This window comes from Ciconia boyciana, chromosome 6 (assembly GCF_034638445.1).
Source record: "Ciconia boyciana chromosome 6, ASM3463844v1, whole genome shotgun sequence".
In the NCBI taxonomy this organism is placed as follows: domain Eukaryota; kingdom Metazoa; phylum Chordata; class Aves; order Ciconiiformes; family Ciconiidae; genus Ciconia; species Ciconia boyciana.
In genome coordinates, this window is record NC_132939.1 from 57561748 (window position 1) to 57577451 (window position 15704).

Consider the following 15704-nt stretch of genomic DNA (forward strand, 5'->3'; position numbering starts at 1 on the left):
CTGGCCCTCTCTACCCAAGAGTGAAGGGTTTCTGTACAGCTGATGACAGCCCTGATCTTTTGTCTGACCTAATTTACTTCTCTTTCAGGTTAGAATGAAGCGTGCTTTCCTGTCACGGGATAACCTCCATCCACATGTTGTGCCCTAAAAATAAGAAGATGCTTGTGCTATGTTTACAATACCATAACTTGATTAATTTCTCAGCTTAGGTGAAATAAACGTCCATTGATCAAAGCTTCCCGTGTGTACGCCACAAAATTATATGTTTGGGCAAGAAAGCGTCCCACTAAAGTCTGTCCACGAGGCGCAAGCCGACTGCAGCACAAGCCCGGCAGAGCAGCCTGTGAGCTGCTCAGCAGCAACTTCTACATGACAGATGTGATTTTCTGTTTATTTCTCTAGAAAAAGAAATGCTTATTTTCATTTGCAGGAACTGCAGATTTTTTGCTATACGGACCTGAGGATCAAAGTACAGTAAACTAATATCAAATCCTCTCGGCAGGGGTACATGTGGCTTTCTGACATGTAATCAACACCAAATTATGTGCGTGTATGTCTGCTTTACTGCCGTACACACCTTCTCCTAGACCTCCAGCTTCCTCGCTCTCTGTTTTTATATCCAGTGGAACAACCAAACGGATCTCCGTGGGGTTTCCCCCCCATACACACACAGAGGCTCGCTCACGCACAGGTATCATTACCCCGACCGCTATCCGACAACAACAAATCGAGAATTTAAGCATCGCGCGCTGCCAACAAAAGGCATTGTTGAAAACTAATTTTAATTAAAAACTCCTGTCCGCCCGAGTCAATTAATCAGCGGCGATTTAGCTAAGACGGGGCTGGCCGCGCTCGCAGCCCCCGCGAGCGCGGGACAGCCCCTCGCATGGCAATCACGGCGACAGCTTCGCACCGACAACATCTCGCAGCGACGTCAGCTGCCGGCGCGGCGGCTGCTGCTTCCCGGGGCAGCGCACCCGCGCAGCCCGCGCCGGGCCGCGGCCGGCCCGCCATCACACGGGCTACGAGCTCCCCCTAGTCGCCAACAGCCGCCACTGGCAGCCGGGGGCACCAGGCGGGCTTGCGAGGCAACTAAAAAAGCCAGCGAAGTTTATTTTGGACCGTCTTTTTCATCAACAAACAACGCGGAGCGCAAAGCAATCCAGGTAGGAAGTGTGGGAGCGAAGCAAAAGGCTTGTGCGAGGCGGCTTTTTAAGGGGAAGGATTTGCTAGCGGCAAGCTCAGCCCTGGGAAGAGCCGCCGAAGAGGTGTCAGCTGAAGTCGGTAACTGATATCAATAATTTGTACTACTTCTACGAGCGCACACTCCTCTAAGTCATAATTATTGTCAAATATGTCAGGAGACAACCCTTTGTTCTGCAGAGAAACATACATTTTGCGCAAGACGAGGGCTCCAACCATTCCTATTAAAGGCAGCCGGGTTGTAAAATCTTGAAGACTTTTATTTCTCAATATTTAAATAAGCCTGACAAAATATGCTCTGCATCTGCCGACCAGCAAAAAAATGCAAAATGATTTCTCACCCGCTGTACATCTATTTAAGCCACCGAGCACATCAACCAAAAAGGACGAAACAACCTAGATCCACAGTCTAGTTACTCTGCACCAGTTTTTTAAAAATTATTTTAAAAGACCAGAAACTATGAAAATGTGCTGGTATTTTTTTTTAATCTTGAAAGTCCGATACAAATATAATCAAATGAAAGGCAACCTGGAAGTCAACAGCACACAACCTTTTTTTTTTTCCTGTCCTATTTAAAGCTAAGACATGTAATGTCTTTCAAAAGCAGGTTAAGCTTTTCTGTGTGCAACTATGCGGGTATTATGAACAAGTCAGCCATCTCCAAAATAATAATAATATCCTCTCTAATTCTTCAGTCACAGCTTACATTCTCTTTGTATTAGAGTTGATTACATTGGTGTGGGTTTTTTTCTGTAGGAAAAAGTGCATTAATTGCACTAAACCTAAATGCATTTTAAGAGAAGCTCCTTAAAGCAATTTGCAAAACTTTGACATGCAAAAAATTGCAGGGGTTTTTTTCATTATTATTTTTAATGACTATGTACAAATACAAAGCGATAAGGGAAATTATTACTCTTCCTAGGGAACCTGTTGACCAGGTACTGAAGAGCCTCCTTGGGAAACCTGGCTCTCTACCTGGAATTGTATGATTTTACTGTGCCTTTCCCTCCCAATCTTTGCTGCTGCTCTACAGAAATGCTCTTGCTTTGCCGCCTTCCGCAAAACTGCTATCAGCGAGCTTTTCACATGCTCTCACCTTTTGCATTTCCTTCAAATACAAAATGCAGGGCTAGTTTGAAAACAGATTTCTCAAGTTAAAAAAAGATCTTAAGCTGGAAAATCAGCAATTTGAATCAAACCAAAATAACGTTTCTTTGCAGCTCAACAGCTCAGCCTCCTCTTCTCTACATAATCGCCTCTTTTGCTTTGTCCACCTACGGAAGTGGGCTCAGCTACCAAGTTTGTCCTGTCCACCACGACTGAAGAAAGGTCCAGAGCTGCTCTTTTCTCTCCATGTGTTTCCCCTGTTTTTGTCCTGCCTGTACAAGGCTGCCTGGGTGAGCCTGGCAAGGACAAACAGGCCACTCCGTTTTGCAGTCTTAAAAACCACTGTGCTAATGAGACGCTGCAACTCTGGAGCACAACTACATTGCAGCCGCTCTGCTTTTTGTGTTTGTTTGTTTTACACTCAGGATCTAAACGTTTCTCTGAACACCAAGAGCATGAAACCCAATAAACTCCAGCTGAGCAGTGTCAGAAAGCCCTTCTCTCGCTGTCTCCCCATCTCTCTCCTAGTCTCTCTTTCCTTGCCTGGCGCAGACCTCCAATCCATCCTGAAAAGCAACTCTCCTGACAGATGCCAAAAAGGGCGGGGGGGGGGGGGGGGAGCCCAAGCTAAACACGACATAAATGCAAGATTTCAGAAAACAGTATCAATTCATCCTGGCTTGGGGAGCTTGGCTTGGGGTTGGCTTTATTTTGTTGTCAGTGTTTTCGTTTCCCATGCCGTTGCCCGCTACTTTCCAAACTCCCCCTTGCAGAGAGGACAGTCTCCCTGGCTGCTTTTCCCCCACGAATGACACCTTCCCGAGGGTGCGTGGACTGAGACCCCCTCTCCTGCAAGTCTGCAGCTGAGGCTCGGGCGCCTGTGCGCTGAAATGCCTGCGCCTCCTGCCCCCCCAGCCCCAACCCCAGCCCCAGCCGCAGCCCCCCCGGCTCCCACCCCCTCCTCCCCTGGATACCTTCATTTTTTTCCTGCCACTGTTCAGTATGCAGCCTGATTTCTCCGCCAGCTTCCTCAGGATGGAGAGATAGATAAATACAAGAGGGGAGGGAAGGAAGCTGCCTACCGCTCTGCTCTCCATTCCTCCCCAGCCTCCCCGCTAAACCCATTGTACGCGCAGCTCCTCGGCACCTTTTAATGCTCCCCTGCCTCATTATTTACTTTCAAGTAAAGCGATCAGAAAAGGAGATCAAATTGGAAGAACAAACCTACCTGGCTCTCTTCTCCACCCCACCTCCCCCCCCAGCAGCAACATCAGCGAGAAAAGAAATGTTTCACCCTTTTAAACAAATTCAGACGCGCGCAACAAACCAGATTTTCCGCACACCCCCTTTCAACACCCCACATCTCGTAACTGAGACAGAAAAGAAGTGGGAGAAATTGCACAGGGCGATTTAGGTTGTTGATGCTCTTTCTTAAAAAAAAAAAGGGGGGGGGGAATTAAGAAGCCACCAACAAAAAAGGGAAAGGCATTTTCCAAATCGGATGGTTAAAAACAAAAATGCAATTAACGAAGGGGAGGGAGTTGAGGAGGGGGGAATCCACCTTTTATGGTGATGCAAATCTGACTCCAAAATAACAATGAATTAAAAACAACCCCCCCAGAAAGAGCTGAATACCAGATGCATCTTCATTTGTGTTTCACCAGCTGATGGGCTGGGGGGGGGGGGGGGGGAGGAGGAACGGGTTAAAAAATAAAGGCGCACACCAAAAAAAAAGAAAAAAGCGAAAGACAGAGAAAAAGAAATTCAAATTTCGGGACCCAAACCGTCCCCCCACAACCCTCCACTACGAAAAGAAAAAAAAATCTCACAGGAGGTGGAAAAATTATATACACGTATATGTCTTGATTCCCAAGGAAATCTTACAAACAGAAATTTATCACCGGTAACAAAGAAAGAGAGGAGCTCGCAAGCACCAAATGCTCCTGGCAGATGGCTCCTATTCTTGGCTTTCAGGGGAGGGGAGAGAAGCCGGGGGAATATTTTATTTATTTATTTAAATTCTTTAAAATCTCAACATAAATATTCGGATCCGCCGCGGCTCAGGCTCAGCCCCGGGCTGGCTCCGTGCGCGCCGCCGCCCCCCGCAGCACAGCAACTTGCGGGCTCGTCTTGAGGAGGGGGGGGGTCCGGCCGGCCTTCCCGGCGGGGTGCGGGACCCCATCCCGGCCTCCGCCCCCCAAACCTCCCCACGACGCTCCGGGCATTTTCTACCAGCCCCCTAAACGGGTCCGATACTATAGGAGGGAAATGGGGACACCCCTCCCCCCCCTCCCCCCCCTTCCCCCCCCGTGCCCCGGTGGCGGCGGAGCAGCGGGGAGCGCTGGGGGCCCCGCGCCCCGGGTGATGCCCCCAAACACCCCCGCCGCGGCACAAGCCCCGCGGGGACGGGAGCGGCGGAGCCCGGGAGGGGGGCACCCGGCGGGGGGACCTGCCCCCGACTCTGCCTGCAGGCGCTCGCCCCTCTCCCGGGCTTTAGGGGTGGGAACGGGGAGGAGGGGGATGCTGGAGCGGGGGGGCGCCTCCTTCCCTCCCCCGCTTTATCTTTTCCTTCCCTATTTTTTTTTGGGGGGGGTTATGTGTGTGTTTTCATTTCACAATGGGAGCTTCGGCAAAGTGCAGCCTCCGCTCCTGCCCCGGCACCGGAGCCGGTGCCGCTGCCCGGCCCGCATTTCCTGCCCTCCAGCCCCGTCCCCCTCCTCAGCTCTCCCCGCGCCCCCCGCCACCGACAGACACCCCCGCCCGCCCCCGGCCCCTCTGCAGCCCCTGCCCTGCCTCTAGCCCCAGCCGAGCCGATCCTGCCTCCCCCCTCCCCGCTTTGGAGGAGAGTTATCTCCCCCCGCCGGCGATGCACCTGGGGCGGGCAGGGTGCAGCCTGCCCATCTACCTGCCCCGCGTCCCCGCGCCGGGGGGCTCGGCGCCCGCCGCTGCCGGCCCGCGCTGCCCCGTCCGGCCCAGCGCCTCCATGGGCTTCCCGCTGAGTCCCCCCCGGCCGCTCCGCTTCTCCCCCCCTCGCTGCCCACCTTGACCCCCCGGCCCGGCTGTCACGCCGAGGCAAGGCGCTCGGCCAACTTTTCCCACCGCTCCGCGCTGCCCCCGCAGCGGGGGACGAGGAGCGGGGCCGGGGGCGAGCGGCGGAGCCCCGGCGGGGTGGCCTGGCCCGGCCCGGCCCGGAGCGGCGCGGCCCGCTCCGCCGCCCCCCGCACACCCACCCGCTCCCCGGGGGAGCCCCGCGCCGCCCCACGCCACGCCGCGCTGCGCTCTCCCCGCCGGCAGCGCCTTCCCCGCTCCACGCCGCCGGCCTGCCCGCCTCACCTCCGCACCGCTGCAAAAACGCACAGCAAACTTCGGGCTTCTCCCCCCCTCCACCCCCGGCCCATCCCCCCTAGCCACACACCCCCCTCCCCTCTTTAATTCCCTTCTCCTCTCCCTCTCTCTGAAGTCATTTACCAGCTTTGGTTTCTCCTGGAGTCTCCCCCCCCAGCCGCTTCCTCCCCTTCCCTAATTTTGCTCCTCGATTTCGGCTCGGTCTGGTTCCAAGTTCAAACTTACGTGTGATAATCTCTCTTTGTGACAAGTGCTGCGGGTTTCCCTGCTTGCGACGGGACATTGCCCTGGCATTTACACTGGCATCGCCTGGAGAGCTGCACTGGTTTGGGGGGATGTGTTGGGGGGGCGATCCTCCTCCTCTTTTTTTTTTCCTCTTTCTTCTTCTTCTTCTTTATCGAGTTCTTCTTCTTTAAAAAAAAAATAAAAAGGGAAAAAAAAAGCCTCCTTTTTGTTGCTGCTGTGGTGCACTGGATGGGATCCCCTCTCAATTAAAAATCATCATCATCATCATCATCAGGAAAAGCTCTTTCTCGCTCTTTTTTTCCTCTCTCTTTCACACACTCTGTCTTTTCTCCACTGCTTCTGCCACTTGGACTTCCAGATCTCTTCTTGAACTTAGGAGGATATGCACCGCCAGTGACACTTTTCTCTTTCCCTCTTTCCAGAGTGCTTGGCAAATTGGCAAGTGCGCTTTTCCACCAGGAGGGTAAAAAAAAAGAAATTTTTTTTTTAAAAAAAAATTAAAAGCAAAAAAAAGCAGTAATATAAAAAAAAAGTACTCGAATTGGGATTGCCCCCACACAGAAAAATTTGCCAAAAAAAAAAAATGTTTTTCAGAGATTGACCCTTGCTGGGTAGATATACAGAGAGAATTTTTTTGAAAAGGGGTAGCCAAAACTGTGTCTCCTCTTTCCCAGTTCAAGTGGCACTGCTTTGCCCTGGTGCTTTTGGATTGCCAGTGCTCCTGCACCACTTTGCACTCTTCCCCCCTCGCCTGGCACTGGGACTGGAAGGAAGGAAGCCCCCAGTGCAGCTGGGCTGGTGCTGGCTATTACTATTATATATTGCAATGTGAAGATGGCGGAGTCCTGGTTCTCTGGGAGCGCTCTGTCTCTCTATGGCTGGGGCTGCCTCTGTACAATGGGATAAAATTCAAGTTCAAGTGCGGACGTGACGTTTAATCTGCACTAGAGACAAAAAGACCCAGAGAGTAGGAGCACTGGGGGCGACTAGCGGTGGCTTTTTAACATTGTACCCTGCAAGCGAACAAGACACGCCACTCGCACACACCGCACACACCCGCACTCGCACACACACACACACGCGCGCTCGCACGCAAACTAAAGCACATGCGGGGCGCGGGAGCCGCTCCGGGCTTTGTGCCGCGCTGCCTTCTCGGGGACGCGGAGCGCCGGCGGCGAAGCGAGCGGCGGGGAGGAATCGGTCCGCATCCCCCCGCACGGCCAAACTTCCCCGGGCCCGGCGCCGGCCGCAGCGGGGGCGGCTCGGGCGGGGGCGGCGGGGCGGCCCGGCCGCGCTCGGGGCGGGGGCGGCCGCCGCTGCCGGGGGCCGCGCCGCGCCGCGCCGGGCTCCGCGGCCGGCGGCCGAGGGAGGCGCGGGCGGGAGGCTGCGGCGCTGCCCGCCGGTGCCGCCGCCTCGCCGTTGCTCATTGCGGCGGCCGCTCTCCGCCGTCCGGGCTGGGCGCTGGGTCGTGCTCCCCGCCGTCCGTGCCCGGGAGCGGCAGCTCCCGAGGGGTCTCGGGCGGCTCTTCCCTCCAGGCGCTGCCGCGGCTCCTCGGCGGCGAGCGCGTTCCCTCTCATTTCTTTCGAACAGTTTTACAACACCACGAGTAGCTGTGTGGGTTGGGGAGAGGGGTTTTTTTTTTTCTCCCTCCTCTCTCCCTACCCGAAGTGTGATGGTAGCGGGACACGCGCGCACACACTCCCGCTCCGCACACGCACACACGCTCCGACCTTCTTCTCCCACCCCCCCTTCCCTTAAAATCCTGGCAGAGAGGATTTTCCTTGGAGGAATTAAGTCTCAATCACGAATCGAGAGACGCCGAGTTCCCAGGGACCGCATCTCAGCGCAGTGTTCCTCCTATTTCACACGCAGGTAAATGCCCACAACTGCCTGCGCTTCTAACTTGGAAGAATCTTGGAAACCAACTTTTTCCCCTCTACCTCCGCTCTCCCAGCCCATCTCCTGCCTTCCCCCCCCCCCCCGTCTCTCTCCAGACAAGGAAATTGTTCGGTGCAAACAGCTTTTCAGCACCAGGTCTGGACAGGGCGAGGGGAACGGGGAGAGGGGGAGGGCCGGGGGCTTGGAGGCAGATGGAGCAGAAACCCAAGAAAGCCAGCCTCCACCCGGAGCACGCTAGGAGAGCCGCTCTGCAGTCGTGTCATTTACTTTCCACGTTAAATGAGTATTTTTTTGTATTAAACCCCGTGAGAGCCTTGGGGGGGACCAGAATTCATCTCGGTGCCCTTAATCAGCTTTGAGTAGAATTTGGCTAAACAGCAACGCTCTCGCCTCCTCCAGCAAATCTGCCTTTTCCTCCCCGCACCCGCCCGCCCGCTCACAGCTCCCATTTCGGCGCTGCCAGCCCCCGGCCCCCCGGAGCCCGGCCCGACGGCACGCCGAGGGCAGCCGGCCCCCCCCGGCTCCCAGGCCGGGCGATGGGCGCCGTGGGCGCTGGCAGTGCCCTCCGCTGCCCCCGCTCAGCCCGCCGCCTCTATTAACGCACGGCAAACACGTAAAAGACATTCAGCGGCGCTTGAGCCGTTTAGATTCTTCGCCGTGTGTGTTTTGGTTTGTTTTGCAGGGTCCCGCAAAGGAAAATGAGCGCGGTGGTGGCAGGGGCTCCGCGCCGCCGGGCGGGGCGGGGACGGGAGCCGCGGCCCCCGGGCCCGCGGGGTCCCCCGGGGCCGGCCCTGCGGGGCAGCGCTGTCCGAGCCTGCGGGGGCTGGGATGCGGCTCCCCCGCGGGGGGCGGAGGGAAGGGGCTCCCCTCCGCTGGCCTCCGCACCCGCGGGGAAGGGGGCCCGGGCGGGTCAGCGGGGGGGGGGGGCTGCCCTCACTCCTCTTCCCCCCTCGGATCACGCCGTTCCTCCCGGCTGGCGAGGCCGAGGGGCTTTGTGTGGCCGTGCCTGCCGTGCAAAGCGCGGCCCGGCCCGGCGGCCGCTCCGCGGGGCTGCGGCCGTGGTCACGGGGGGGTTACGGGGGGTGTCACTTTCCACCCTCGGGGGTGCAAAGTCCGGCTCGCAGCGGCTGCGGCCGTTTCTCAGCGAGCTGCAGGAAGCTGCACCCCTTCGGAGCGCAGCTTATCGGGAAGTTACTGGGCATCATCTGTTGATTAACCAGTGTCTTCCAGTGGGCACTGAGAGCGGGAGATAAGGGCCGGCAATGATTGACCAGGCGGGCGCCCCGGCTGCCTGGGGCGGCGGGGCCGCCGGAGCCCCCTCCCGCCCGCACCGCCTCGCCGGCCGCGGGCAGGGCTGCGGGGGGGTGAGCCCCCAGCCTGCCTCCTCCTCCTCCTCCTCCTCCTCCTCCTCCTGCGAAAATACATCCCAATAGGGGGGAAAAAAAAAATCCAAAGTGATTTCTCAGTCTCCTCTTTCCTCCCCTGTCTGGCACTTGTGATCATTAGCACTGAAAGCTGTTAATGTCTTGTCTCACAGCTCCCCCTTTAGTCTCTCTGCTCTCCCTGTCTCGCGTTCGAAGCCAGATCAATAGCAGGCTCTTTCTAACCTTGACCTATCCCTCGACCCGCCTCCATCTGCAGCTGCCCCCGCGCTGGTGTCTCTCCCCCCGCCGCAGCCGGTGGCAGCAGCCCCGCAAGAGGGGCCGGGGTCCCCGGGGGCTGCCCCGGGCGGCGGCCCCCGACATCGCCCCGCTTTGTCCCGGGCTGCGCGGCCGTGCTGGGCGCCCGCGGCCGGGAAGGGGAAGGGGAAGGGGAAGGGAAGGGAAGGGAAGGGAAGGGAAGGGAAGGGAAGGGAAGGGAAGGGAAGGGAAGGGAAGGGAAGGGAAGGGAAGGGAAGGGAAGGGAAGGGAAGGGAAGGGAAGGGAAGGGAAGGGAAGGGAAGGGAAGGGAAGGGAAGGGAAGGGAAGGGAAGGGAAGGGAAGGGAAGGGAAGGGAAGGGAAGGGAAGGGGGCCTGTGCCCCGGCACAGCGCCGGCCTCCTGCCAGCGCCCTGCAAACCTGGAGCTGCCGCTCCCTATAATAACAGATAAAACCGAAAAACAACAAGAAAAAAATCCCCCAAAGAAAGAAAAAAGCAGGCAAAACGGGAGCATAACCTGCAAGAAGAGAATAAGCTTTTCGCTAGCCTTAAAGGTGCTGTAGTCCCTTGTTTTTAATTAGAGGGAAGAAAGCACTCGCATGCACAAAATCTCTCCTATTAAGGTAATCATCTTTTCTGTCTTCATAATATACCTGGGATTTGAGGAGTTCTCATCTAGAAACACCGTCCTTATCATAGGGGAAAACAAGCTAATAGGATGCTAAATATTCCATTTTATCCTATATACTACAAGGCATGCTGAGTCAAGAACTCTCCGCACACCCATGTTCAGCTTCTGGGTTTCTCTTTCTATTCTTTTTTTTTAAATCGTGCAATGTCTTTAGCTAAAATTTGGCACGGATATAGATACATAAATAACAGTGGCTTCAGTGTAAAGAGGAAGTCCCAATCTCCTCACAGAGGGTAAGCTTGATGTGTCACTTGGACACATTAGGAATGCATTTCCACTTTCTCCCCATTTGCTCAAATAACTTTTCAGTGGAAGAAAAATTGGAGCTGCAGATTCTGTGTGATGTGATTTTAGTTTCTTCCCAGTCTTTACTGAGAAGGCTCATGCTAAGTTAGAAGTAAATTGGTTTTGATACAGATCTGGGAGTTGGGGGGGGGGGGGGAGAAGAGAGGGAAGGAAGGAGGGAAGGAAGGAAGGAAGGAGGGAAGGAAGGAAGGAAGGAAGGAAGGAAGGAAGGAAGGAAGGAAGGAAGGAAGGAAGGAAGGAAGGAGGTTTGAGACAATCTTGACATAAATGAGGCTGCTGTCCTCATTCTCTTTGAATCTTTAAATGTTGCTGCTTGGGAAAAAAAAAAAAAGAAGAAACACAGGGCGTTGATCTGATCGGCTTAGTTAGCCGCTCCACCTTGTGAAAAGACACAGAAACACAGGATCTAGCCAGATCATATTTACATACATATTAATAAAGCTCCCGAGGTGGCAGTTCAGCCTTCACATACAGTGCAAGGATCTCTGTGAGTTCTCATTTTAGACCCATAAAAAAAGATAAAAAGAGGTCTTTTGGGCTTCCCTGAATATTTTTCTGCAGTGGTTTTATATCATTTCTGAAAATTACATAGTTAAGTGGCATCAAATTTCTGGGTGATATAATAACTCAAAATGTGTAAATTTTTTTGTATCAAATCACTTTGCAGCCATAAACAGAGCTTCAGAACCTCAATCAGAGGAATGATTTGGTGGGGTTTTTCATTTATGGCAAACAGTAAAATTGTTCTTGTTATCTATTCAAGTATATATAAATCGCAACATTTATTCACTTGATTTTCTTTTCCGTGACACTGGTATATTTGAGGGTGCAGTGAAATGAAGGCTTAAGAGGATAGTGTATTATCCCCTGCCCCATTCCCAAGACTTTTTGGAGAGAGGCAAAAGCGATGCAGATTTTGCTGTGTTTTCAAGACATTGGGTGTCCCTTTATTTGTAGTGGCTGTCACTTGCTGATGTTTCCAGGAGTGAATTTAGAAAATGAGATTTCCTCAACATTTACATTCTAAACCTTCCCTGGAGTCCCCTGCTTAGTCAATGGTCTGTGGGGTTTTTGTTGGTTTTTGTGTGGTTTTTTTTTTCCTGCAGAGTCCCTCGTTTTTCCAGCTCTTTCCAAGTGTTAAACGTACTCGATAACAGTCTAAATGCTGGGGCCCAGTCTTCTCCCACACCTTTTTTCCAATTAAAATAAACAAAATCAACACAATAACTCTCCCCCTCACCCCCCCAAATCATTGAACCTGCAAGCAAGAGCAGAAGAAAAACACTGATTTTTTTTTTTTTTTTTAAATCAGATAAAATGCAGGATTGGGTCATGTTTTCCTTCTTCAATTTAAAGGTGCATTCCTAAAGGCAGAATTTGGTCTGTTTAAGCTTCAGACTTTCCGACAGGAGAGATTCAGTTGTGCCCCCACTGAAATCACTTGCAGGACCCTCAGGGACTGCAGTGAGAGCAAGACCTGCCTCTACATTTGTAACTTGAGGGTCTCTCTATAAGTCAGATAACAATTCCGTCCAGCACCCTCTCTCATCCTGCAACTGACCGCCTGCATATGCTGACAGGCAAAGGTAGAGGGGAACACGCTTTACGAGCATCCAAAGTAAATAGGAGTCAAGCATCCCATCTGCTATATATGCTCAGTCCCACTAAGGATGCCACTCGGGCATCCCTGTAACACCAGTGTTAGAACTGTTATTTACAAAAAAAAAAAAAGTTGAAGGAAAATGGGCAAAATCCACTGTTGCTGGGGAGGCTTTTTTAAAAAGAGCTGGCACATACTCCCTAACAAATTCAATCCAAGGATTGTTTGTATCTTTGGAAAACAAATGCCATCATTGCTCGGTGCAATAAGCTGAGTTTTGTGAACCAGCACTAGTTTCGCTGTAAAAAAAAAAAAAAACAAAATCCCTGAAAAACTCCTAGAAATGGAGGGATATTTTTGTCTGAAGAGGTACTTTAAAAACTTGCTCCATTATGGAAATGCATAACATTGTCTCTCTCTAGAGATTCATGTGCAACTCAGTTTGCATGTGGAGGGGGCAAAGAACCCCTCCTCCAGAGGTGGTCCTCAGAACTTACACAACCTGAAATTTGGGATCCATACAGCTCTCCACTGCTTTCAAGTGCAAGTTTCAACCGATTTCTTCCCTTTCCCTTCTCAGATGATTTTAAGAGGATTTGAAATCTTTGGATTGTTTAAAATAACAAAAGCCTCTAAGCTCTGAACGTGGCAATGAAATCTTCAGCTTGAACTCATGACAGAAACGTTCCAGCCCGTCTCTTCTGAATCACGAAAATCCAAATCTGAACATCAGAGGAGAACAGCACCTCATTCATTCTTGTTCTTCATTCCTCTGTGTTCTTCCTACTTTATTTTATTTAAATCGGGTATATCCACAGTAACCTATTAGCATTGTTATTATTATTATTTTTATTATTTTAACTTGGGCAACGGAACTCAAACAGGGAAATTCATCAGTTTCTGGATTCAGTTCCAGCCTCTGCAGTTTCATTATTCCTGTTGACAATTACGGATCGGAGAAGTGTGGATGCCTGGCCTGGGAGTGCTTGTGTATTGCACCCAAATTACACATTCCTGTTCATAAAGAGAGGAGCAAAGTATGAAAGTGAACGTCATTGCTCGTGTCTCAGGCAACTACTCACATCTTAATTGAAAATGATCAAATAACAGCATTCCCTTTGACAAACAAATGACAATGTATTGCCACACTCATTGAAGATGGTTGAGCTGAAAAGCCGGGGCAACAGCCGATATTGGCCGTAGCACGCTGAGAGCACACGCGTGTGTGCACACACACGCACGCCCCAGACCTGGGTTGTGCTTCCTTCCACCTCGGTTCCTTCAAGGATGCTGCTCCTGACTCCAGGATCGTGCTCGCCACTTCCCCAGTTTTGATTTCGCCTTCTCCCCAGGCACCTCACTTTTGCTTCTGCGTGTGAGCTGCAGGTCAGTGCCACAGCGATAGATCGGTTGTTCCTCTCACCTCCGCTGACACTTTGAAATGTAATTGAGGATGATCAGGCCACCTCGGCGCTGGTGGACCAGAGGTTTGATAGCACCCTAGTCAAAGGCCACGGAGACGCGAAGCATTTTCGGAGCAGCAAATGAAGTCTTTTCTGAGCCAACTGTTCCACCTGGACCCCACTACAAATTATTGTTTTCGATTACCACCTGTGTACTCCTTCCCATGCAACTTATTGATGTAAAATTACAACAACACTGGTATAAATAAGTTATGCTGCGGTTGTAAAATGGAAGAAATTTTGTTGTAGCAATTATGTTCAGCAAGATGACAAAATAAATTTCCAGTGCTGTGCTTGCAGTAACCTGGGGAATTTAAACCTCATAATTTCCATTCATTTCAGATAATTTGGAGTAATTTCTATATGTAATAACTTTGTAATGAAAAACACAGCGGTACTGAAGTGATTTCAACTCTTTTTTTTTTTCCTATGGTATACATGGCACAAAATAAATAATAAAAATAATATTTCCTTTTTGTATGTGTTCGGTAATTCTTTCAGCAAAATCATAAACTAATACCAGGACTAAATCTCTGTCCATGAAATGAAAAATAAATTGAGTTAAAGGAAGTGAAAAAGTATGAAAGGCCTTGGATGTTTTATTGTGACTTTATTAAATTGTATCATCTCTATGCTCTATGGTATCCCCAGGGGTTACTGTTCTGGGGAAGGGCAGAGAGCTAGATAGGTACATGTCCCTAGATCAAAAGCAGAGATGGTTGGAGGAAATTCATACGAAAGTGTTTAATTCAACCCTTTAATTTTTAAAATGGAAACTGGAAGTAATAACCAAAAAAAAAAAAAAAAGAGAGAGGTGGGGGATAGTACAGGACAAAAGGCACGAGTCGCTTTGGGGCACTGATTTTCATTAGTGTATTTGATGGTAAGTTACTTAGAGACTGTAAACGTGTAATCACAGAGTATGTTCCAATACAAGGGAATAGCATTTAATTAAAGATAAGAAAGAGTACTGTACATCACTGAAAAGCTGTATCTGTGTCCTACTTACCATCGCAACACAAGGCTATTATTACACAATAAACAAGAAATCATGTGCTCTGCTCTGTGGAAAACAGTGATTTCTGTGGGAAAAATAATAATACAATACTAATATTGTTTTTCCATTTATGTCTCACTTGCATCTCCAGGTGATTCATAAAGGTGGGTAACAATTGGGATACTTCTCCTAGTGATGAGCAAAAGGAGGCATAAAAGGTGTTCCCATAACCTTGACAGGCTACCCAGCCAAGCTGTGGGACAGAAGCAAAAATGCAAGATTACAAAGGCTAAAAGCCAGTTCTCTTCGCTGCTAAAAATCCACCTCCTGATAGCATTGCTACCTCTCTTTTTCAACAATAGCAATATTAAAATGTCACGTTATTACTCAGGATTAGGCTACTGAGCTGTACAAGAAGAGGGTCAGTTTGAGTAAGTTCCCCCAATATCATATGTCGCTTGTACTTGAGGCTTGCGCCCGTCCCTGCGCACACTTGAATTTGCAGATGCCCACTGACTGCAGGGCCTCACTCCCTTGCTGGCTTCCCCATGGCCCATGCTGTAACCCAGGCTGCCTGAAGATAACATGAAATACAAGAGGACTGAAGATTTATGACAGTCCTCAGGAAACGCTGTCCGGGGATCATGCAACAACACCGCAGGGATATCCAAAAGCCACGGTTTGCTCAAAGGGGAGGAAAGAAAAAGGCAGTCTAGGAAGGACTCTGATTTGGAAGGGGACACATCAAGCCACAGAAAAACTAATGCACAGATGCTCAGTTTGGGGCTTACCTGCTACCAAAATCAGTGGTCGTTAGGTGCCTAAATAATTCTTGAGGCTCTGTTGCTAATTTGATCAGGATTTGCCATACAACAGTTTATGTCCCAGATCACCAGGATATGTGGGTCCAGAGGCCGTACTCCAGCAGATACTTGGGACAATTCAGATCTAATAACACAAGAGGAAATATAAGGGAGGTAGAAGTCAGCCACAGTACAACAGCACACAGCAGTTGGCACCAAGGTTTTAAAAATACAGATTCCCATCCCCAGCCTTCACAGTAAAGAAATGGAAATGGAAACAAAGTTCTAAAAGCTAGAAGCAGGTAGAGGTCAACAGCAACATGTAATGGCAGGGAGCTGAAAAACTCTGATCCCTTCATCAAAAGCAGCCTCAGAAGCAAGGACCAAAATAGAACCCACTTGTGG

At 51.1% G+C, this 15704-nt stretch overlaps 1 protein-coding gene across 4 annotated transcripts in view; it reads right to left on the reverse strand.

Annotated features, from left to right (window-relative positions):
• BCL11B (BCL11 transcription factor B) overlaps positions 1-5939 on the reverse strand; it is a 90305-nt gene extending 84366 nt beyond the window's left edge. For all 4 annotated transcript variants that reach the window (XM_072864789.1, XM_072864786.1, XM_072864788.1 and 1 more), the window contains exon 1: positions 5882-5939. In XM_072864789.1, coding sequence (XP_072720890.1) covers positions 5882-5939 — 58 coding nt within the window. The remainder of the gene's footprint in view (positions 1-5881) is intronic.
• Between the last annotated feature and the right edge of the window lie 9765 nt (positions 5940-15704).